This window comes from Gymnogyps californianus, chromosome 19 (genome assembly GCF_018139145.2).
Source record: "Gymnogyps californianus isolate 813 chromosome 19, ASM1813914v2, whole genome shotgun sequence".
Classification (NCBI taxonomy): Eukaryota; Metazoa; Chordata; class Aves; order Accipitriformes; family Cathartidae; genus Gymnogyps; species Gymnogyps californianus.
Genome location: NC_059489.1, coordinates 11609780 through 11634109, shown reverse-complemented (window position 1 = coordinate 11634109; position 24330 = coordinate 11609780). Strand labels below are relative to the sequence as shown.

At 42.2% G+C, this 24330-nt stretch overlaps 1 protein-coding gene across 1 annotated transcript in view; it reads right to left on the bottom strand.

Moving 5' to 3' along the window:
* Positions 1 to 24330, bottom strand: part of STX8 (syntaxin 8) — a 107995-nt gene that overhangs the window by 75309 nt on the left and 8356 nt on the right. The window contains exons 5-6 of the mRNA XM_050908625.1: positions 16303 to 16427; positions 14746 to 14838 (exon numbers count right to left, since the gene is read on the bottom strand). Coding sequence (XP_050764582.1) covers positions 14746 to 14838; positions 16303 to 16427 — 218 coding nt within the window. The remainder of the gene's footprint in view (positions 1 to 14745; positions 14839 to 16302; positions 16428 to 24330) is intronic.

Here is a 24330-nt window from a genome sequence, read left to right as displayed (position 1 = left end):
GCCCCTTTCCCAGAGAAGGCTGGAGACCCCAGAAGAGGGGACCAAAGCCAGCGCCTGCAAACAAGAGCATCCTTGCACACCTTCAGCCCTGCTTCCCTGCGGGTGATTAAGGGATCTTTGTGCCCCATCACATGAGTGGCTCCATGGTGAGGAAGAAGAGCATATTTTCTGTCAGTAGAGCCCTGAGGCACAGCAAGCCCAACAGGTTGTCAAGTCCTGTGCTAGGAGAAGTCCCAGCAAGCTTCTCCTTGCCACCAGCCAAGATTCAACAAGGAGTACCAGACCACCTTTCCTCACTGATGTTACCATGCACCTTACAGCCACCCACCCCACCTCAGTCCTGCCACACCTACATATCGGCAGACTTCGATTTCAACAAATGGATGCCGAGTAAAGACCCTACAATCACCCGGCCTGCCCTGGAGGGAAGCAATATATAGCTCACTACGGAAAACCAAGGATCAGGTTAAATCTGTTGTCTCTAGTTCTGGTCTAGCACAAGGAAACTTTGAAAACAAGTTTCAGAAAGTGGAGAACAGAACTGGAGGGGAGGGATTAGACCAGTCTCTGGAATGACAATGAACTCAGGAAGAACAGGAGGTTACTAAGAGTCATTTACTAAAAGTCATTTTCAGTCAACACAACAATCAGAAGTGAAGAACCTCTCCTATCAGTGCTTTTCTACCTCCTCCACGCTCAACATCGCTGAATATTCAACCTCTCTGCTTTAAGAGTAAGCACCAACCATTGGGGATGAAGGCATAGCCCTGTAACAAAAAGGAGAAATACATTGATTTTACATACAAACCTTCAGACCTTGCCTTACAAAAGTCCTGTGGTCTCCAACTATGAAAGCAATTTTCCTTTCATTGAAAACACACCACCCACATTACCCATAAGCAAAACTATTATAGTTCCTATTGTAACAAAGCATCAAATGGAGTTTTTCCGTAAGAAGTGAAGTCACAACAGCTTAACTAGTGGAAAGTACTACACTTAAGCTAAATAGGGTCTATTCAAGTTTAAGCACCACTACAATTACACTATGATTACACAATGATTAGTGAAGTACCATAAAACAGCGGGAAAAACCCAACTGGTCAATACTGACCCCAGCTGCCACACAGATGCACCAGTACCAGCAAATGCATAATCCAGCCCAAATTCTCACAAGCTCTTTGATCATTAGCACATGAATGGGTACCATGCTACAGTCTTCTCTCTCTGTCCACAGGCGGGTGCTCTGAGGCAGCTTGGTCCCAATAATAATTTCCAAGTGAAAATACTTATTTATAATGGGAACTATTACATAAAAAGTAGTCTATGTCCTAAGCCCGACCAGAAGGAAGCTTTCCTCCCAGCTTATCTGATTTTCTATTCATTTAAAATATCATGTTTCGGAAGGCCACTTTAGAGTTCAATTCACACTGCTAATTTTCTTTGGCAAAAACCCACGTTATCTACAAAACATTGGTTGAAAACCCAATTACAGTAATGTGATACCCACACCCTGTTGCATAGCAACTGGATAACACGGGGATATGGAAAATGTTGATATTCCAAAAATAACAGCAGGTAACAGAGCTACTTGTTAACTGCAAGCAGAACTACCTCAGTAAGATGCCTAGGTGGGATGCAGGAGTTCAAGAAGCAAGGAACACCAAAATTAAGAGGTGCCACCCCAGTTGCCCAGCTTGCTTGCAGCACTGTCCCAGACTCCCTGCCTGGAACGATCCCTCCCTGTGACACTGTCCTGGCTCACAGCTCGCTCCTGCTGAACGCCGCAGTGCCGACGGGCATCTCCTATTTTCTCTCCACGTGCTCCGTGCTACCCTAGCCTCTGAACCCAGGAACAAAGTAAAGTTCTACTTATCCTGCAAGCCTAAGGCAAAGCTTGCTCAGGGAAATGTTAGCCAGAGAAAATGAAGTGGACAGATGAATAGGTCTCTATCAGACCATCTTCAAGGAGACTTCAGAGCTCAGCCAAGTTGTGATGGATTTTTCCTCAAACTAAGAACCATCTCAGAGGCTAGCATCGGTCCCCTCCAGCACTACATATTTATGCTACAGCAGAGATACTAGACCTCTGCAACATAAAAGCAATTAGAAGAGTTTCAACACAGTAAAATAAATCATTCCCAAGTTTCTTCCCGAAATCACAATTTTTTGCACTATAATTCTCTCGCACACAAAAAAAAAGCCCATGACAAACAACCAGTAAGAAACAAAAAAATCTTCTCTCCACCCCTAGAAGTATGACTTTGCTCTGCAGTCCTTGCAAAGGGAGGAACTGGACACCGATTGCCTCTCCCCAGCGCTGTTGCAGGGCATCACAACCTTGTGCATTTGCAATCAAGTAATAACACAAAGATTTGGCTTTGTCAATGGTAGTTGGTTGTCTTGTGTCACTGTTCTCTCTAGTTTCAACATGGCACTATAAACACAGAGGTCAGAGTTATATAGAAAAAAACATTTTGGGAATTTATGCCAAATGTTATCTTATTTTTACATGGGTCTGCCCACAACAGACCAAAACCAACCTTCTGAAATCTCTGGCAGTACTTGAAACCAATATTCCTTTCAGCATTTCTGCTAACACCAGGAGGAGATTGATGCAGCAGGTTCAGCCGAGCGGCCGCAGGGAACCCTGGAGTTTCTGGTCCCCAGGTCAATCCGTCGGGCATCCTGCTTCAGAACTGGGAACCCCGTGGCCTCGCTATCCCAGGGCCAAATTCATCACTTTATCACAGACAAAGGGTATCGCTTCAATTCCTACCCTGAGCTTGGAAAAAGGCCATCAGGCTCAGATGTTTCAGACTAAAGACTCTGGACTCAAACCAGCATTTTTCAGCAAAACTTGGTTCTATAAGAAAATTTCCAACAAAATCTTGAGATCAAACACCACTGGCTTTATTTCAGAACAATGCGATCTATGTAGCCAAAAGACATATTTGATAGTGTCCCTACACTTTGATGCCAGACGGTTCATATTACGGTATCCTTTTTCAAGTATGTGATTTACTTCCTTCGTGCTAAAGTGATTCTTACAAAACTCTGTTGAGAGAGAATAAAGAGGAATTTCATCCGCTTCCATGTCCAAGACTTGTACTACTGTCATACTGGAGGATTATTCTAGTTCTTGACGTCTAACAGCAGAAGCAGTTCACTGGGGGCAACAAGGACATCACATCCACACCCAGAGGTCATCGGGGCAATAGAAAAGGACTAGAGTCAGGTAGCAAGGCAGAATATTTTCCGCAATACATGGCACAAACAAGATAATACCTATATCATTTTATTTGTTTTGGGACGCATAGGGATAAAACACATATTAATACATCAGCAATTAAAAAAAAAAAGGTTACGCTCATAAGACTTATTCCAGCCAAGCTTGTAAGGAAGTTACTTCATTTTTTAATTTTTTATTTATAATAATTATAGCACAATTATTTTATCTGTTTTTAAGTGATCTCAGGATGCTTTAAGATATCAACTTCACCATTTTAAAAGAATCCCGTGTTTATGTCACATTAATTATGTTTATGACTGAAACACAGCTTTGAGCAAGCAACTGTTCCCAGCACTCTTATTTCTGCTTCCATCTAGTTGCAATGAACTGCGTACTCGCATCCTACAAACGGGCAGCTGCGGGGCGGATTTAAATGTCTGAGCACAGCCAAGCATTACCTGCCATTTCCAGGCTGGATCTAACAGCAGATTTTACAAATATCTAAGCAGTATTTAAACAAGCAAGAAAGCCACGTTTCCCATTCAAATACTGCACAATAGAGATCCATCTGCACGCAAGCACTTAGAGCAACCAGCTTTATCCTGCTTTCTGTTCTTGCCATGGTCAGAGCATTGCAAGACATTGCATTTCATTTTCTGGTTGTGAGAGGTGCCGATTACCAAAGCGATTCCACATGTTACGTTTACTTATTGCAGAAGAGATCAGCAAAGAACTGAAACTGCCTCGCGACTGATAAACGTGACAGGGTCTATCAATTTTCAATACAGATGCCACAAGCAGATCCGTGTTTCAGGACTGCTCGGTAAGAGAGCAGGGCTGGAATGGCCTCAGCACTAGCCGGGAAGGGATTTTCCTTAGCACCACTGGGAATAGATGGTACCAGCCTCCTCGCTGCATCCATCCAGGCTCTCACCTGCTGCTCCACACACTTTGAGCGTTTCGCTACACATCAAGCGCAATCCCTCCAGGCTCCAGGAAGGGTTGCCCTGATCTCAGCCCACCTCCAATTCAAAACCTGAGCTCTGATAATTAACAGTATATCCTGCTTACCACCTCACCTCAACTCCACACCACTGTATCCAAACTCCTTTTCACACTGTATCTACCTGGTATTAAAGAAAAAGGTCTAACACAGAAGAGGCTAAAATCCCTCCATTAAAAAAAAAAAAAAAAAAGAAACAGGTCCCCCAAACCCTATAGGCAAAACTCTGGCACTTAAACTTTCTTTAAAACCCAACATCCAACACGTAAAAAATGCACGACAAATCCACCCACAGTGCTGCACCTATGAATTGTTTCTGTTGTCTCACCCCAAGCCCAACTTCTTTGGGAGCAACAAATGCTGCTTGACATTTTGAGTTGTGTTGGACACCAGTCTAACGTTGAACAGGTCAGCACCAGTGATTTCAGGCACAATAAGCCATAATCACCAGAGGAGTCGGCGACATAAGCATCGGAGAAGCAATATATTCTACTCAGTGCCTAGGAGAACAGGAGAGAGAGGATAGTTTCTCCATGCAAAGACAGGAGGAGAGATGAGCTGGAAGCACACTTGGAGGTAATGGGAAAACCAGGAGAATCTGCTAGAGAGCACTCACCAACCCGCTCGGTGGTGAGTAAATCCAGTTCAAAGCACTCTTCGGATTCCAGCAATACCTCACGATAACAACATGCCCAGAAACATGGTTTTCTTATTCTCTCCTGTGTTGTAACCGTTCAGGTTTCAACCCTACAAGTTTTCTGGGAAATCTATTAAAAGCCTATTAAGCATCCAACAGCCACTCACCGAAATCACCATGACGCAAGAGCATATGGTTCCTACCAAGCATGACTTTCTTTTAAGCCTGAATACCACCTTTTCCAATAATGCCTAGGCAAGCAAGTTATCAAGTGATGCGGGACAGAGCAGTCACATACTTTTTCCTCCCCATAAATCCTCAAAAAGTCCTCTGAAAAGGGGAAGGGACAGAGGAAGCACTAAAGTTAGTCTTTTAAAGTACAAACTGAAGTATAAACTCTCAAGCCGCATTTCATTGCCACAAATAGCAAATATTTAAAAATAAAACATTATTTTTAGCCTAAGTGGTGCTTAACAATTCAAGAATAAAATATTGCCCAGAGACAGCGATATGTCATCATTTGAAAATGCTGAAGCAGCCGCGTCCTGTTCACACTGAACACCAGCTTACAGGGAGTAAGCAAGAAAGCGTTTGGGATCCTGTCTCTAACACGCAATTAAAACCTTCACTGATTCAGCCACAAAACAGAAGGACGATACTTAAGGAGAATGAGCCAGGTATAATACCTTGGTGTTATCTATGAGAGCAAAATAAATAAAATTGTACAGAAACTCCCGTAACAATTTCCTAGATCTTCTAGCAAAGGCTGTTCTGCACGGGACAATTTATTTCCTGCCTTTCTTTTCTGCAAGCAGTGCCTGTAAGGTCAGGATATATAATTTCAGCTGCTCAGACAGGTATGTGATTTACCAAAAAGGGGCTGTAAAGGAGAACAGATTGGGTTTGTGCCTTTCTGCTTCTTTACGATGCATGACAGACAGCCACCCTAAGAAAGTAGGAAAGCAGGCTAGGAAAATAAATCCCCTCTCTCTGGTCTCAATTTGAGATTTTTTGAACAGGGGGAAAAGCTAAATTAACACGGAAAAAAATCATCAGAGTGTTGAAATATCCACAATTACAGCTAGGTTTTGTTTTCTTTTTAAACAGTTTAAATCAAATGCCTGAAGAAGCAGATGGGAAACTCTCTTTTGCTAAAAGTTGAGGCTTATATCCCTACTAGAGCTCTCCATAAGCCCTGCTAGAAAACTAAAGATGAGACTTAACAAACAAGATGTTTAAGATCATAATTCTTATAGAAAAATCCTGAAAGGCTTAAAAAAAGTTAGAAACTCATTTTTCCTTAGCGGTAATTTCTCCAGCATTTCTGATCACCGTGAAGACAGATGAAGGAAGACAGCTTCCCCCCTCCCCACCGTGGTGTGGGTGAGGTAGGGATTGACTAACTGTGGAAAAATCCACATAATTGAGAAGACAAATGTTGAACAGTTATTTTACGGCTTGAACTATTCAAGGAAAAACGCTAACCGTGCCAAGAGGCCAGACAGACTCATTGTGTGTGTGTGAGTATGTAGCAGCCCAGTCGCATTTCAGAAGTGCAACGCTTTTATCCTCATCCAGGTTGTGCCTTGCTGGTTTATCTGTTTCTGTAAGCGCTGCGTCAAGCTGTAAAAAAATACTGAAAGAAAAAGTATCATCTCCCAGTATTATGCATACATAGAGCATAACAAAAATATACACACAGGCTCGGTAGCATGACCCACTATTAAGGCCATTTGTTGCTTCCCATGAGAAGGCCCTATTTTCAGTTGCTTAAAATGATGAAAAACTTTAACGACTCAGGCTCAAGATTCCCAACTTGGATGTCTGCTTCCAGATGAATTTAAAAAAAAAAATAATTAAAGTTTCAGCCAAAATATCTCAGCCATTTCAGAACAATGCTGTTTTTTCCACGTTAAGACTCTCCAGTGGCCTCAGGAGCTACAGTACCCCAATGCTTTCACATTAAGACACACAGAAGTTAGAGGGAGATGGAAAAGGACCCAGAAGGGGAACTAGTTGAGCAAGAATGCTGGAATACTGACGGGCGGTTTCAAAAGTAAGGATTAGACATTCAGAAGGTGACATTAAAGATGAACTGAATAAAAGCAGCAGAATGAGAAGTCTGAAGGAAGTCAAGTTGTAGAACAGGTAGGAAAGAAAGCGCTAGAGAAGGTCACAACAGAAAATAAGAAGTTGTCTAGTCCATCTCCTGCTCTAACTGGGCTCAAGCTGTCAAGAATAATACACAGTCTTAAAGACATCCCACGACAGGGACTTCCCAACCTCCTGACATGGGCCATTTCACTGCTGTTGGAAGGATTTTCCTGCTCCTTCTGACCTCGACTCAATCCTGTTACCAAGAGCCTTCTCCCTCCCCTCTCAAACCAGCTCATTTCATTCTTCAAGAACCTTGTGTTCCCATCTCAGCCTTCTCTTCTTTAAACTCAGCCACCCCAGCAGTCCATCTTTCCTGGTGGGTCATGCCTCGGTGCTTTAAATCATGCTTTTGCCTACCCACTGGGCCCTCTCCCCAGGTCCACGTTACCTTGAAGAGTTCTGGCCCAACCTGCATGCTGTCCCCTCCTAGGTGCCAAGCGCAATGAAGGATCACATATTGTCCAAACAACACTGGCTTGTACAGAGCCTCTTCCACAATATTATACTATTCATTCATGTTTAAGAGTTGACCCTATACACTATACTCATCTTTAATTTGATTAAACCTTACAGAAGAGTCATCCTTTGCAGGTAGCCCGACTGAATTTCACCCTAGTTTCTCAAGATCATTTGGAGAAGTTCTAGCATTACTCCCAACGTAGCTGCAGTCTTTCCCACCTTTGTATTACACAGAAGTTGAGTAAGCACACTGTGTACGTCATCATCCATGTCCTTAACAGCAATGCCGAACAGAACCACACAGACCCACGCAACCCAACTAAAGACATACTTCTATTCCAACTATGAACAGCCAGTTCCTCATTTCTGAGTATAATTATCCAATCAACAACACATCTATTGAAGATTATTCTTTTGAACCCATGCTTCCATAGACTACTTACAAGAAAGTCTCATGGGACAACAAAGCCATGCTTAAGTCAAAATGACACCTAATTATTTTCGCCTACTCATAAGGCTCTTCCACAGAGTAAGTCCAAACTCATTCGACACAACTGACTCTTAACAAGGACTTATGTGAGAGCCACTGCAGACTTGTCTTCTCATCAATACTTACAAATAGTTTGTTCTGCTGTACCAGAGTTCTCCCAGCAGAGTTTGACCGCTAGAAACCCATCCCACCAGAGCCTGAAAGGCAGCACAAAGATGCTTACTCCTTATTCTTACCTCTGCTGTCAGCAACCGTCCACGAAGCCCACAGGCAAGACATCTCACACCTCTCTCATGCTGCTCCACATCATCCAACACCGGTAAAATTACCCTGTCAGCCTACGTTGCAGAGGTCCCTGTGTAGGTGTTCTCATCTGGCTGCTGACCCAGGCTTGGAGACAGATCCATACTGCAGTGGCTTCCTTGGTTTTTTCAGTTTTCTTTTTAAGAATACCAGGAAATTTTACAGATCAATAAACACTGAAGCAGCAAAGTCACGTACTTAAAAGGTTAGGAAATGCTATAAATACTACTATTTTGTGTACATACATTTTCTCAATCCAATGCAAACTCAGTGTAACCTTGGTTTTCATTACACAGCTCCTTCAGCAGGCAGCACGGGCAGGGCTTACTTCCTTGACAGATACCAAATATTCTGTTTTATCCTCATCATCCAGCACAAGGCTTCATTCCTTATGGACTGCATACAACTCCAACTCTGCTCTGAAGAGTTAAAAGCTTCCTCCCAGACTTTCCAATGATGGTCCTCCTGACAGTAAGTACAAGTGTATTTTGATTTTGACAGCTTCCCTGGGAGACGAAACAATATCATCCCCAACTCAGAAGGGAAAAATAAGAAAATTAATAGTTAAGGTTTATTTTGGATGTTCAGTAAAAGACGGTTTGAACCTCTGTTTAAAAAGCCACATATAAACCAAACCTTATCTATCCTTCCAAACAGTATTTAATATATTTTCATATATTTCAAGGACATGGTTTAGTGGTGGACTTGGCAGTGTTAGGTTTATGGCTGGACTCAATGATGTTAAAGGTCTTTTACAACCTAAATGATTCTATGATTCTATATTCCCCAGTACTTCATGGGGGATGGACTATATGATCCTTAAAGGTCCCTTCCAATCCAAACCACTCCATGATTCATTACACCCAGAGCGCAGCCCACACCAATTTCTGTTAAGTGCCAATGCTCAAACCCTCGGCAAACCAGACACTCCGATGCCAAGGCAGGCACACAGAAGGGAATCACTTCTGAAAAAGCTTGGTTAAGATGGGTTAACAACCATCACACAGAGCTCCTGGGCAGGAGCAGAGATAGTTTTATGCTCTAAGGCAAAATTTACCTGCTGCTGCTGCCACAAAAACCTCTTACAACCCTTGCCTTACTCACTAAACATTTTCCCACACCTGGAAGAAATGAGGCAGAGACCTTACAAATAGTTTTTGTCACCACGTATGCTCAATTCAACCCCAGAAGAGATCAGGTCCTATGCATAAAATGAGGCAGGACCTGCAGAAAACAGCGTGCAATTGTTTTAAGTCTAGAAATACACGCAAGAAGTGCCATCTAACCTCAATTTTGGCATTCCTCAACTTCTGAGTGTTCATATTGAGACTAAGTATTCCACTACTTAGATCACTCATGACAAAAAGCAATGTTTTAACACAGGTGTTAATTTTTCCCCTAAGAAGGGTTAAATCCAACTAAACAGCATGCAATAAAGACAGAACATTTCCCCAATAAAACTGAGGTCATTTCTATTCTGTACAATAAGCTCGGGAAGCAAAATAAAAATCTATCTGCATAGTATGAGGTCAGTTAGGCTATGGATCGTTATTTTACATCTGAATATTAAAAACATATGCTCCTCTGTAGAGGTTTCTAGAAAACCTGAACCTGCTGGTGCTCAGCTTTTCTCAAGGAATGCTGAACACCTTCAAATCCCATCGACCAGAGGACTCGAGCCATCTCAGAAGGGGGTCAAAGCGTGCAGGATTGTAACTCTATATGATGAAAACATATATTGTTTAGACAAGATGGTGAACATTTTTAAAAATTTAATCTTTAATCATTTCTTATTTACAAACTAATCCTAACAATAACGTAATATATCCACAGCCCCATTGGTTTTAGTATCATAACTCAAACGTATTCCATACACAATGCTAATTAGTTTGTATTATAGCAAAAATGTTCTTAATAAACAGAAATGTGAAACAACTTCAGGGTTCCTTTTTGATTATGCAATAGCCATGTAAAATAATCTTTAGGAGAAGCATTTACTGTACTTATACCAACTGGGCTATCTGCACCAGAAGCGATAGACTTGTGGCTGAACACTGCCCTAGGAGAAATGAATCGCATCCCTGCTGCACTATAATTTCTGATGCTGTTTTCAACAAGTCTCTGCATCACCAAGAATACTTTCATTCACTTTCATTGATTTTACAAGAATACTTCTCTATGTGTGTATAGAGCAACAGCTAGAACAGGGCTCCAGTCTCAAGTGGAGTCTCTAAATTGCATTTTGATGGAAGCGTGTCAGGTTAACAAAAATCGTACACCAGGCAAGTCACAGGCTTTGACTACTGAACTGGCACCAAACGAAAGGCTGAGCTGAGTCCACCTCGGAGGCTTGCGTGCCACCCACTATGACCAGAGGTGACACAGCAACCTTTCTTTGCAAAGCTATTAAAAAAAAATAAAATACATAACGCTTCAATTTTTGGTTGGTTTTAGAAATTTGATTTTGACAAGAAATTAAAAATGTTACATAACCATGTAATTAAAGCATCATTATGAGAGATTGTTTACTTAAAATGATCCATTTTGGCTAAGAACATCCTGGATATTCACTCTGACTGTGTACAGCATTCTCTTGATCAGTAAAAGGATGTGAACAGTGGTCTGGTTTTGCAGCTTATCTATTTATGAACATATTTATGCTCTGACATAAATTTTAAAGGAGCCGGAAGCAAAAGAATCCGTCCTCAACAGTGTATACCAAACGGAGAGCAACATGGTAAAAATGCCAAACACGACAAATTTTGCAAGCTACCGGTATTTATCATCCGTCACAGAGTACTAGATTCTCATGCAAGCATGTCACAATGAGAAAACAACTCTATAAGGGTAAAACAAACAGCATTCAGAATTTCTGAAAGCATTCTTCCAAAATTATTGCACTAGATTAGATTGCCTCATCAACAGGGCCAGAGGCCATTTACACTATTTTCTTTCTTTATTTTTTTTTTTTTTTAATGTAACAGATGAAAGGATTACAGAAAGTTTTCTGGGGCCAAATTTGGAACTAATGATGGGAAAATTCTTTTGCTAATCCCCCATCTCTCCCACTGCTAGCAGACTCCTGAGGCTGGAAAAAAAACAATGTCTCCTGGTACCCTGCTTCTACTTTGCTCATCAGTGCAAAATACTACGCTCAGCAGGTTTGAAAAGGACCATCAGCTTTGAGCAGAGCCATAAAATCTCAAGGACAGAGCTATACTGAAAATCTGAGTAAAGAACGACATGAGACTCCAATTAAAACTTGGACACGTTGCAACGAAATCAAAGGATGGGACTCATCTGCTCAGGGCAGATGTCTGCAAAGCAGCCACCTCCATCCAGGCCCAGGCTCGCTTTACGATCGGTGGGGAAAAACGGGCTTTTCCAGGACATGCTGTGCCCTGCCCCGAGGTGGACGTGTCAGGCAGGCTGGAGGGATCAGACCTGAGCAATCCCCGCTGGTGTCTGCTGACTACGGAGGAAGCTCGGCGAGATCGGCCGAAAGACGGGCGTTGCAGGGACGTGGAGGTACGTGAGGCTGGCGTCACCCAGCCTGCCCAAGGAGAAGGACCGACTCTTCTGGAGAGCACAGCAACCACCGCAGCCGGGCCCGTTTGCAGGATGCCCTCTTACAAACCTCGACCATTACTCCTCATCATTGCCTGTCAGCCCACCAGTGAAGTAAAAATAGATACGGCCAAGTAACTACCCTTCTAAAAGCAAAGTTTAGTCATTTTTCAGTCATTTAACAAACACAAAAGAATTTACATGTACCAACTCTACTCGAGAAGTAAACTTTGCATAATTAATCAGGATGCCTCCAATACTTGTGCATCTGCAAATGCACAGCTACACCAACTGGCACTCAAGGGAAAATGCCTCGGGCCACCTCAAAGAGCTGGGAAGTACAAATATCTCAACTGAACAGAGAGCCTAAGCTGCTAGGGAAGGAAAAAAGCAGGCCTGAATAACAAGTTGTCTGGAAAATAAGTACAGTTACCCAGCTCCCTAAAGTCTGTTTCATTAACTATCAGACATCATCAGCTACTTCTGAATCAAGCCACATTTTATCATGATGCCAGAATAAGCTGAAGGCATCTAATTAGCTGCAGAAGGTGGGAACTTCCAAAGCAGGTCAGGGAAGCGGAAGTCAAGCTTCCCACAGAAACGGGCAATTTGATGGAAAATTTGACTCAAATAAAAAGAAATATTGATGCAGCGCTTAATGAAGATGAACTTCCCCTGCCTCCCCACAATACAGACGATGCCATTATCACTCAGCACTAGGAAGGAAAGAGATTCCAAGTAAGGAGAAATTACAGAGCAGTTATCCTCATCAACCTGACCGTGTAACAGTGACACGAGATTGGCAGAGCGCCTGAGAAAAGTCTGTAGATAGTTAAGCACAGGGCAGGAAATAAGATGTGCAAAGGAAAAGTAGCCCCTGGAAAATATTGCTAGGGATTTCACCTTTTCCAGTGTGCCAGCGGCAACGAAATGCCCAACCATATCCCCCCTGTATCTGAAAAAAAAAAAAAGGGGGGGGGGGGATTGCATAAAGTCAGAGAAAACATGGGAGTTCCACTTGCTCGGCAGTGATGAAGCCAAGTGCCGAGTGATCTGGTCCCTGTCTGTAAGAGTCAGACTATTTCCCGCCTTTTTCAGACCGCTTAAAGATCTACAAACGACGCACTCTATGCAGCCAGGTTTTATTCTAGGACAGCAAGAAGCAGAGGCAACTCGGCGTTTTCTCTTCCCCCAGGATCTGGCCTGCAGTCAGCAACAGGCGATCCTCACCACTTTTTACTCTGAGCACTTGGGAAAGTTTCCATCTTTTGAAAGAGAGTTGCCTGTAGTTCAAAAAAGAGCTCACATGAAAACATTAAGAATTTTGCTCTAGGCTTTGTAACTATCTGTAAGACAAACAAAACTGGCATTATTTGCATTATTTGTAAAAAGGAGGGTTAAATGCATTCCCAATGTCACAGATGTTTCAAGGCTTCATTGCTAGAAAAAGTCTGGCATGGTCACGCAGAAATGCGACGGTACGATACACATTACTTTCAGGGTCCCAAAAACATAAGGATTTGGGGAACCTTCCCCTACCCCCAACAGAGGGAAATGGGACACAGATCGTATATTTTCCTGATGAGAAAGCAAGGTTTCACAGAGAATTAGTAAACATGCTCATGCTTCCCACCTGTTTTCTATTTAGAGCAAAAAAAGCAATTAATATGACTTTTTAAACAACGCTTAATACAAGAAACTTATGAAACCGAGATTTCTAATTGAAAATGTCTTTACTCACATGAGGCAGAGGATCAAAATATGACAAGACCACTAAGCACAGTTTCTCCCAGCTGCGCAAACCATTTCTTAACAACCTTAAGATTAATAAACAAAGACATATTCTAGACATTTCCTATCCCTCCTGGATTTAGCCATGTATGCAAGGCAAACATGAGAAAGCTGTCCTCTAACTTCGCTTTCAGTTGGAACGGAGCTCCCAAGTAGTACTTCACACTACGTGATTGTTAATACGGGAACCCCCTCGCTCTGGGCAGACAAGCAGAGAAACACAAGGGGGAAAAAAATACAGGTCCAAGAAGAAGCCGATTTAAGCGTATCATTTATTAGCAAATAAAAGGACATTTACCTTCTCAGTGGTTAAGTACAACACAACCCAAGGATAAACCATATGGCTCAAGCCTTTGTGCAAGGGAGAAAGCTGGCAGGGTTCCAAGGCTCTAATTGAACTATTACCATATTGTAAGAAATGAAAAAGTCAGAAAGACTGGAGGATCTGCTCTCCTAGGGACAGTTTATGTCATGCGAACAATTAAGTGAGTAACAAAGCATATTTAACAGGAGAGCAACTCCACCATTTGGATACTGGCTCAGTTTAAAGAAAATAGGTACTCTTCTAGTTCGATATTGCACTTAATTTGATCCTACATTCAATGCCATGAAACCTTCAAAATCCAAATCATTTGTAGCAAACAATACAATGCTTCTCCTTTAATCGCTGTTGAGCCAGTCTTGAGCGACTTTTCCATTTAGTTAATAAGAAAAGACACAGGATAAGAGTGCTCAAGTGAAACCCAGCAACACATAAAAGCTTACCATAAAAACTGTCATAAAACTGAAGAATGCAAAAGATCGAGTACAAAATTCATTTTGTACTTTGTACAAATAATCACCAATCTTTTCTTTCAAAAGGCAGGCTTGATAAAAATATACCAAGTGTTATACATTGTACACGCACAACAGGGTACGTAGTGAAACACAATAAAACAATCAGGTCATGAACGGATAGAATCTGTAGTGGTTGTTCATACATAAACCTTTACAGTATTGTCTTGTTACTTTGTGGGCAAAAAGCAGTGCAGTTGTATGAGGAGTGAAAAAAAAATCATAATCTTACATAAAAATGAAGCAAAATGAGTCTCTATGAATCTTGTTCTTACCATTCTGTTCGTCCAGCTCATTCCCAATTTCCTGCCCCATTTGCTTTTGCCGGGATATGATTGAAGAAAGAGCATCCAGTCCAGCATCTTGCTCTGCACCAGAAAAATATATAAGATTACATGAAAAAAAATTGCTGATATGCCAGGCTATGTACCATATAAGATATAGAAGTGAAGAAAAAGATCTACTCTCTGCTTCAAGAGTTAAAATGTATTAAGAAAAATACATCAACACAACATGAAAATGAATCCTTATGGCAACAGCACTCAAAGTAACGTGAATGATGGGTAATTAATTTGTCTGCTCTGGCTGGGACATTTAGCTGAGGGTCCCAAAAAAAAAAAATCCAAGAATTCAACATTCAGCTGTTACTCAATCATAAATGCAGGAGATTTTCTGGCACACACATAGAGATCCCTGATTAGCCTTTTTAAATTTTCCAAGAAACTTTTAACATGAGTAAAAGACAAACAGGTGATGCAAACACCAAAGAATTCAAATAGATTTTTAAAGCTGCAAGAGAATACAGAGTGCATGGAAGAGAGCCTGAGACAGAGGGGACAGAGGAGGGGCAGCTAAAGTTTGATGTGCTCCCACCAGCTCTACAGACACTCCCTTATTAAGAACCATATCACCTCCGCTATCCCAGTTTGCAGGTACCACGCAGTCCTTAGTAAGCACCTTAACCAAAACGTGCAGCTCTCCTTGCCCAAAGTGGTCAAGAAGTAGAACAAGAAGAGATGCTGGAGGCTGGACTGCCAGTGCTCTGACAAACCGCAAAGCAGCGATGTTGCCCAGAGCAAGACTGCCAGCCAGCTGCAGTCCAGGAGCCAAAAATTGTACAGGATGGCCAGAACCCCCTTCCCTTCAACAGGATGAAGGTCTGGCCCCCAATACCTCTTTCAGCATCCCCAAGGGATATCTATGGTGTCATCAAAGACTGGAGCTTGAGGTTTCTCCTGGACCACCCAAACAGAGTTCATGCCATTCTCCTGAACTGTAGCTATAAATGTTGTTTCACATGCAGACTGAAGCGGGCCTTATCTGGAGCCTGATTTCATTTGATCACTTCCAATACTTTAATTGCATAGAAATTACCTCATTAACCACCTGATGTCCTCAGGCTGAGGCTTTCCAACACTTCCAAAGTTAGAGACTCCTTACAGATGCTGAGGGCCAAAATCGAAAGACCCTTTTTAGATCACCTCGTTCCAATTCAACAATACATCTAATCACCCCGGCCTGAAGCACAGCAGTAATACCACTACACTCAGTGCAATTAATGAGATCTCCACTGCAAACCAAAACCATGAATATGGTCAAAAGCAGGGATGCCCTGTCAGGTCTTTGAAAATTTGATTTAAGAAGATGCTTCCAGTTAAGAATATTGCAAGCACAATACTGCTCCTGCAAATACAGAAAACCACCACCTGGAACTATGATGTTTGACATCTCCAGATAATAAAGCTTCAGCACAGGTTACTGTATTGACTTTCTAATGAGGGCTCCTCTCAGAGTCCTAGCGATGCTTACAAATAACAGAAAGACTGTTGTACCTTCTATGATCCTTCGCTGCTGCTGCCTGAGATCATCAAAGCCAAGCCCTCTGGTTTCCTCAGATTCTTCCAAGAGCCACGGGTTGGTTACACCTCGTTTGACCCCTCCCGTCATTAGGCTAGATCTGAAAATAACTTCAGTAAATAATTTTCAACACAAAACCCACTCATCGTACAATTTGCGCTTGCAAGACTGGCTGACAGAGACGGAAGTGTACGTATTTGTTCCACTCTGTGTGATTCTCTGCAATCATAGAAAAAATTAGCCAAAAAGAATCTGACCATCTCCAATAACAAATACATCTCGCAGGCTCTGTAACACTGCCTAGATGTGGTAAAGCAGGGAGAGAATTAATTTTGCAGTGAACAATTAAGCTACATGGTGAAACGTATACCAGACATTGTATAATATATTCATGTTAGATATTGTCTGCATGTAGAACACACAGCATTCAAAACTGCTACAAAAAGAACAGGGTTACTGGGAATACACGTATTATTCAAGTATTTACTATGTGATAAAAACACTGAGGTACAGCCTGAAAGCTTCCCACAGTAAAAGGATCAACACATTAACAGAGATGCAAATCAGATGAGACTACTAATTTTCTGCAATCCTGACCAAACCTAAAAGGGAACATTTCTGCATTTCAAAAACTGTAGGTGGAAGTCACACAGTTACTGTCCTGCATTTCCTTGTCTGGCATCAACATGAACAAGCCAGGCACACATGCTCTTAAATGAAAGAGTAATCAAGTTCTGGGTTTTCTTTTAAAAGAATTATGACCTGAGGTTGTTTGTGTTATAGACACTTCCCTGGTTACAACGGAAAACAAGTTTTTCATGTCCAGGGCACATAAATTCAAGTAGTAAAATGAAATGCCACTTAAATATTTTTCTCAATACCAGATTTCTGGTTGCTGCCTTTCAGCTTTTCATTGGTTTCTCCTACAAGAAAAACATTGTATGACAGACTGTGAGCCACTTGAACCCGAAACTGCAACTCAGAATTGGGGTAAGAGTCATCATAAGATCGGTTCCTCCACAGCAGTACAGAAGTAAGAGTTTTTGCTTTCTGCTTTGCTTTTTTTAAACTCTGTATTTTATTCTCATTTTACCTTTGCCCTGTTCTTTCCCAAAGCACTTGCACAAACAAAACAAGAACAGTGAGCATTTTTAGGATCTCTCAAATTCTCAAAACTTTTTAATTACACTAAGACGTAAATTTTTAAATTTTTTTTTGTTTTTTTTTTTTTAATTGAGTCCAGATCCCTTCATCTGTGATATATACTGAAACGCTGTATGGTACACACATACGCTCGAAATCATTTTGTGGTCAAAACCCTGTATCAAAAGAAGTTAACTCTGCACAAGTATCAGCGGAGCCAGGAGGAGTTCACGCACCCTGCCGATACGGGGTTCAGCTCCACGGAGGGATGACTGAAGTCTTACAGCAAGGGTATTCAAGCAAAATCCAGAACTTCCTTGAGGAATTATGGTGAACTAGAGACATCTCCTGGCTGTAAGATGAATCAACACTGCTGAAAAATAATTCATCACCACGTGAGTTTTGGGCCATCCATAAATTACAGGCACATACGCCCTCGTATGTGTGCAGCGCACTACACACTTCATATTGCATTCACAGCCAGTTAAATTCGAGAACACTTAACCTCTTCTCACTTAAAATTTTAACATGTTCATTCAACTTCATCTCAAGGTAATGGATTTGTCAGAATAAAAAAAAAAAAAAAAGAATTTTTTTGCTACAGGACTAAAAAGCACTTATTGTAAATCACAACACCTCACTTAACCATCCTGATGATGCTGGAACACCGCTCCAGAGCGGAGCCCAGACTGCCCCGCTGTGCCAACGACCCGCTGGCCATCACGGGCAACATCTGAAAGAGAGGAGCTGGGATTCTTCTGGATTCCAGTCCTTTGCACCTCCATTAAAACTTACATGTATTTATCAAGGTAGGGAATCAAGCTTGATTAGACAAAGATACACACACTTGAAATACAGTTTTACCCATTACCTCGCTTTCTTCATTGCTTTGGGGGATTAAACACACTTATATTTTCTAGCCTCACAACGACTGCTACCAGGTTCACAAACCTAAACACAATGGAAGCATCGCACTTCTGAAGACGCAAAGATCATTACAGTTCACACAATCCAGCAGTTCAATTAGCAAGCACACAAAATCTAGGGTTAACACCACCTGACAAAATTACTTAAATAAAGCAAACGGAACATAAAGCTCTCTGCTTGCTAAAAAGAGCACAACTATTTCTGCCTGTTAAAAAAAAAAAAAAGCCAAGGCAAGCAAATTTGAAATAATTTGCACTGCTCGCTCTCTCTCCCTCCCCCCAATAATCTGCCCTATTCTTGTAGGTTGGGTCATGACAACTGGTCTGCTCGTTACAATAATCTTTTTGACATGTTTGGTAACTACCTTCCCACACAACACAGCATAACTTCCTACTTCCTCTGATCTTACCATGTTTCGCTTTGGTGGTGTGAAGATTAAAGCTTATCCAATTAGCCACCCACTGCCTCCGCCAAGTTAATCACGTAAATCTTTGAAACCGTCACAGAGCAGTGGAGTGTGCGGATAGCTTTTGATTATAGGAGCAGATTTAACTAATTACGAGGCTTAGCAATGCGCCCAAGTATAAAAGATGATGGGGTTTAAAATCAGGGAGCTATGTCACTGCTTAACAAGGGAGGGCTTATCTTCCAGAAGGCATTGTTTCACTGATAATTCTTATAAAACTTCCCAAGTAACTTAGATTAGTCAACCAGCACTTACTTTAGACCAAGGCCACACATCAAGGCTTATGGCTTTAGAAGACTGATCAGCAAGACTGAATTTTAAACAAAACCTGGGTCATATGACAATTGGTTGGATGATCACTTGAACATTCCCTTAACGATACAGTTACACCGTGGGGCTCTTTGAAGCGCCCAGGGCACCTCAGCTTGGCTTCACAGGTCAATCTCCAAGGCGATGGCGAAGAAGCAGGGGTATTCTCTCACTTACGATTTAATTGCTCGCACTGGCAGGCAGTGTATTTTAGGAAGCTCCAAGCTAGTAAATAAAACAAGAATAATTTTAACATACAAAACAAAAGCGCTCTCCCCCTCCAAAAAACCCAGAAGAAGCCACATGAGCACAAGCACTTCCAAATCCCCTCCAGGTACCTTCCCAGGTGGAGACTTCCCCACAAGAACCGCTCCCAATGGAAAGCCTACAGAAGGGGCAGCATTCCCTGCAGATGGCAGAGAACTTCCCTGGCTCCACCAGCACAAGAACCAAGAGCAGCACATCTCATGTTCAAGGAAATGCCGTGTTGCTCTTGACACCATTTACCTGCGGTTCGGTAAACTGGTCCCACTGGCTTCAATGACTGCAAGCTGCACAAGCCAGCCGCCACACGGGATGCCAGACGGCTGAATTGCAGAACACAGCTACTTTGCGGCACCTCCAGGACCACTAATTCCTGCCCACAACATAGGCATGGCAGCTTCGCATTGCAGAACAAGCTAGCTCCCAACCACCTCGTGCTCGTACAGAACAGCAGGTGCCCACCGAGGAGCAGCACAAAGCAAGCAACAAGCTGGAAGCGAGTTTGCACAGTTGTACAGGCACACTTATCTTGGAATAACACGTCCACTCGAAATGCTGAGTGTCTGGATGGTGGGGTTGTGGCAAGAAACTACACAGAGGAGGTACCCCCACACCAGGGTAAGCGTCCCCAGGGAAGGTTACCTTTATAACAACATTTACACTCACATTTTATTCCAGAGCAGTCTCACTTTCCTATGCAAACCCTCAAAATACACACCGCAGTAAACATTTCCATCAGAGATTAATCTTGCTGTCAAATACTACCATCTTCTTTCTACACCATCCCTTACGTTCTATGCAAGATTGGACATAGCACAATACTAAATATATTATAAAACAGCTTATATAGTCCTCATCGAAACAGTCTCACCTCTACAGCCCACTTGCACTCCTCAGGAATGAGAGAATTATAAGAAACGAGAATTCTGTCTACAAAGAAGCTGCATCTTGTATAACTACATCCAGAGAAAAGGTGAAGGGACAAATCTACTCCTGTGAAACTATTTGTCCTGTTCACAAAATGATCAACAACTCCATCACCTGCAGCTCGCACCTCTGCGCCGGAGGCGATGGACTCCCCCCTCGGTGCCATTCAGACGGCTACTTTCGGGATAAGATGCAGCACTAAGTTCACACCTGAACCTTTGCTCTCTGTGCGGTGGCTGAATTTTGCCTGACCACAAGCAAGAGGAATATGAGCCTCCAAGCAGGTCTCAGCTTGGCATTTGCTCTCACTACAGCCCCAGCACGCCCAGGCCAGAATAACACAGTGACACTGCTGGTACAGAAACAACCTTGGGCAGGAAACTTTAGGTAGTTTTGAGCAAACTTAGGAGGCAAAACATAAAGCATGGAGCTCAGCCTTGAAAGCTGCCCTCCTACTGACATTTTTTCCTGAGGCTAATGAGCGGTAAGCTTTAATAACAGGCATGCAGGTACAACCTGAAGCACAATGCCTAAAACTATGGGGTTTGACTTACTTTTCTCTGTTGTGTTTAAGTATCCTTTCTTTGCTATTCCTTATAAATGTAAGTATATACAGTTTTCCCATAACCACAGTCCTGACTTCAGCAAGGTCCTTAAGGAACCTCTGGTATGTTCTGAAATACAAACCCTCCCTTGAACACAGACCAAACTGAGGAGCCCTCACTATCTTACTGGAATCTTGCTTAAATTTGGGGTGGGCACAACAACCCTCGGGTTTTGCGGTAAGCCGAACAGACGCTGTACCTGCTGCTTGCATGAGGACGCACTCATGTCTGCACGCACTGTAACCTACAGAGTGCTTCCAGGCGACAAGTGGTACGACGGGAGATGACCCAAGTACAGACACACAGTTTAGTGGATGAGGAGGGTGCTGAGACAATTATGACCATGTCGGCTCATGACTACATGGCCAAAGACACAGTAATCCTGGAAAAATCCTGCCCCAGCCCCTAGATTTGATCTTATGACTCAAGCATGGGTTTCTGGATGGACAATTCACCTCTTCTTCCACCCTTTCCATCGATCTCCTAGACACAAGGCTAATTGCATCTCATGTCAGAACGCCGTAGCTGCAGCCAGGAGGGCTTCCAACAGTAGGAAGGAAGGAAATCAGGAAGGAGTTTTAAAGGCACCTAAACAACTATTTTTAATTTTATTTTCCAAAGAGCATTTGCTTCTCCATAAACAAGAGCCAGGTTCACAAAAGCATTTAAGCACCTAATGGCTTATTGATTAAAGTCGGGCACTCGATGCCTATTTGGCATTAGGCAAAATGCCTGTTTGGAATAAGACCTAAATGCCCTACATCTGACAGAAAAGTATTTAAGCAGAAAAAATGGTAAACTACATTAAAAAAAAAAAGAATATGGACTCTTCTAAAAGTTATCTAGGGTAGCTATTACTTTAGGTGTTTTGTGTCCCACAGCTATCAAAAGTTTTCTATATTTCTGGGAAATTCAAAGAGAAACCACGAAAGGCATGTTAAAGTACACACAATTTATTTATTCACTGGTGATCGACCTATACTTCTACATACTGACTACCTGGTCAGGCAGGAGGAGGAATATTCTTGATTCTTTTGCCTCCACAAATGTTTAAAGACTCACAAAATTTTGATACTGTGATTTCCAGAAAGTCAACGTTTCTAGTTGCTTTTTTCACTTCTCGCTTTCAAATAGTGTGAAACCATAGGAATTTCTACTCCATTAAAGTCTCTGTTAGAATAACCTGCACAGATCTCTTTCCAAGGAGAAAAGAGGGGAGAAGATACTGAAATTGCCTATTGAAAACCAATTAAAGAAAATTTAACTGACCCTGCTCAAGTGGAGTCACATAAACAGCACAACCTTTTCCCTGGAAAATTCCAGTTGCATCTTAATTAAGGCCGACAAGGCCGGAAGGTAAACTAATGCTATACCAAAGTAATGCAGCGTCCTGCCCTGTGTTCTGGCCCAAGTTGTCAGTTAGGATAAATACTAAGAGCATTAAGGCCACTGTACTTCACAATCAGAAATAGCTTTACAGCAGTTTTCAAAGGATGTAAAACTCACTGAATGGTGACCAAATATAAACGAAGATTAATTCTAGTAAAACCTTCACAGTTATAGGCCATGGGGACAATAAATATGTGATCAGTGGTGCAAGAAGGTTAATGAAAGGAATGACTGCTGGAAAGAAAAACACTTCTGAAAATGTGTGCTGTCACATCAGAGATGGATTAGATACGGAAAACCAATACAAAACCAGAGAAAAGTGTCACTGCTAGAACTTAATCAAACAACATGTGCTGATTTTTCTAATGCAGTGGGAAAAGCTGACTTTCAGACTTCAGACACACTGAAGAGTGGCCTTTGCCACCTACGGAAATCCAAAGTAGGCCGTTCCAGAAGTTTGCAACAATTTCTGAGAAACCCACTGCTGTAAATAGCAGCTTAACCCTACCAGAAGCTGTCATCTTCTGTCCCTACAAGCAGTAGGGAAGGCTGGGGAGACAAGCTCCTTCCCCACAGACCTACCTGCGGGCCAGGCTCAGGCAAGGGAGAAAGGTTTGACTTATTGGCACAAGATTCAGGCCCTGGCTACGTCTCTGCCCGCACCACTGAAAACAAGACCTACAAGGGAGAATATGGAAGGGGTGTGAATCCACCAGGCAGAGAACAGTTGGCATAGTTTTATCCATTTATAATTAAAGAAGTTAAAAGAGAACTATAAAACTTCAAGCCTTGCAACACTAGCAAATAAATACTGTCTCTGATGTTATCTTATGCTGGAAAACACTGGTTTCCATGGTCATTTCTAACAAAGCTTGAAATTATCATGGGATTTTGATATTTTCCTCCCGTCTGCCTCAACACCTTCACGCCAGGGCAGCTCTAAGTTGAATCCTCACCCTCTGTCTGCTCCACAGCAGTAACGTGCCAACGCTGCCCTGCCTCAGCAGGGATGGCCATGCTGATGGCCATCAGAAGGTCAGATGAGTTTACGGACTGCTCAGAGCAGGCAACACACAAGGTCCTTCTCACATCATCAGTCCCCACAGACATTTTGCCTACTTGCTATTTTACACGTTTCGGTTGACTCAGCGATGGATGTAAAAGCCAGCATCAATGTATCAACCGGATTTGCACGGCGCTCTGGAGAATGCCAAACCTAGAACAATTAATGGACTCGATCAAAGTCTACAGTTTTACCATCTGCAGCAGGTGTTGCACTGACAACGTCTGGTTACACAAAGATGACAAATCACAAAGTGAAACACGTGCTTTGGCTGTACCAAACACCGCACCGGAGAACAAAAGCAAGCAGAAACCAACCTCTACACCATGTTACTGAACAGACCCTCATAAAACATGAATATACACGTGAATACAGAAAACTCAGTTAAACGCTGAGTAACTCTTATATCTGCTCCAAGATATACAAAGTAAACAAGCTGGGGGGGGAGGAGTGCGGGGAATCTTACTTTCAACAGTTATGGTAGGACACAACACTCACATTGGTACCCAATTTTTTACTATACAATAGCTTCAAAACTGTCTCTGTCTTTTTCAAGAACACAGCGCTGAAAAGGGACTGGTTCTCAAAGAACATCAGCGAAAAGACTCACATATTTCTTCAAAAGTGTGAGGAGTTAAAACTAACTGAAGTGTTGTTCTGTTCTAAGACTGAGGGCTGACATATTGCAAAAAGGTGAGAAACTTTGTCGGGAGGGCTCTAACGCTCTCCCTCCCACGAGTAACCTTACATGTGCATGTATAAAATGCAACGCTATGTATTTGCTACAGAAAAGGTCCAGTGAATATAGTGCATTAGAAAAATGCCTGCCACTTAGAAACGCAAGCTAAAAATTTTAAAAAATATGTATTTCTATCACGTGTCCATATTGGAGCAGTACAGTTGCACTCTT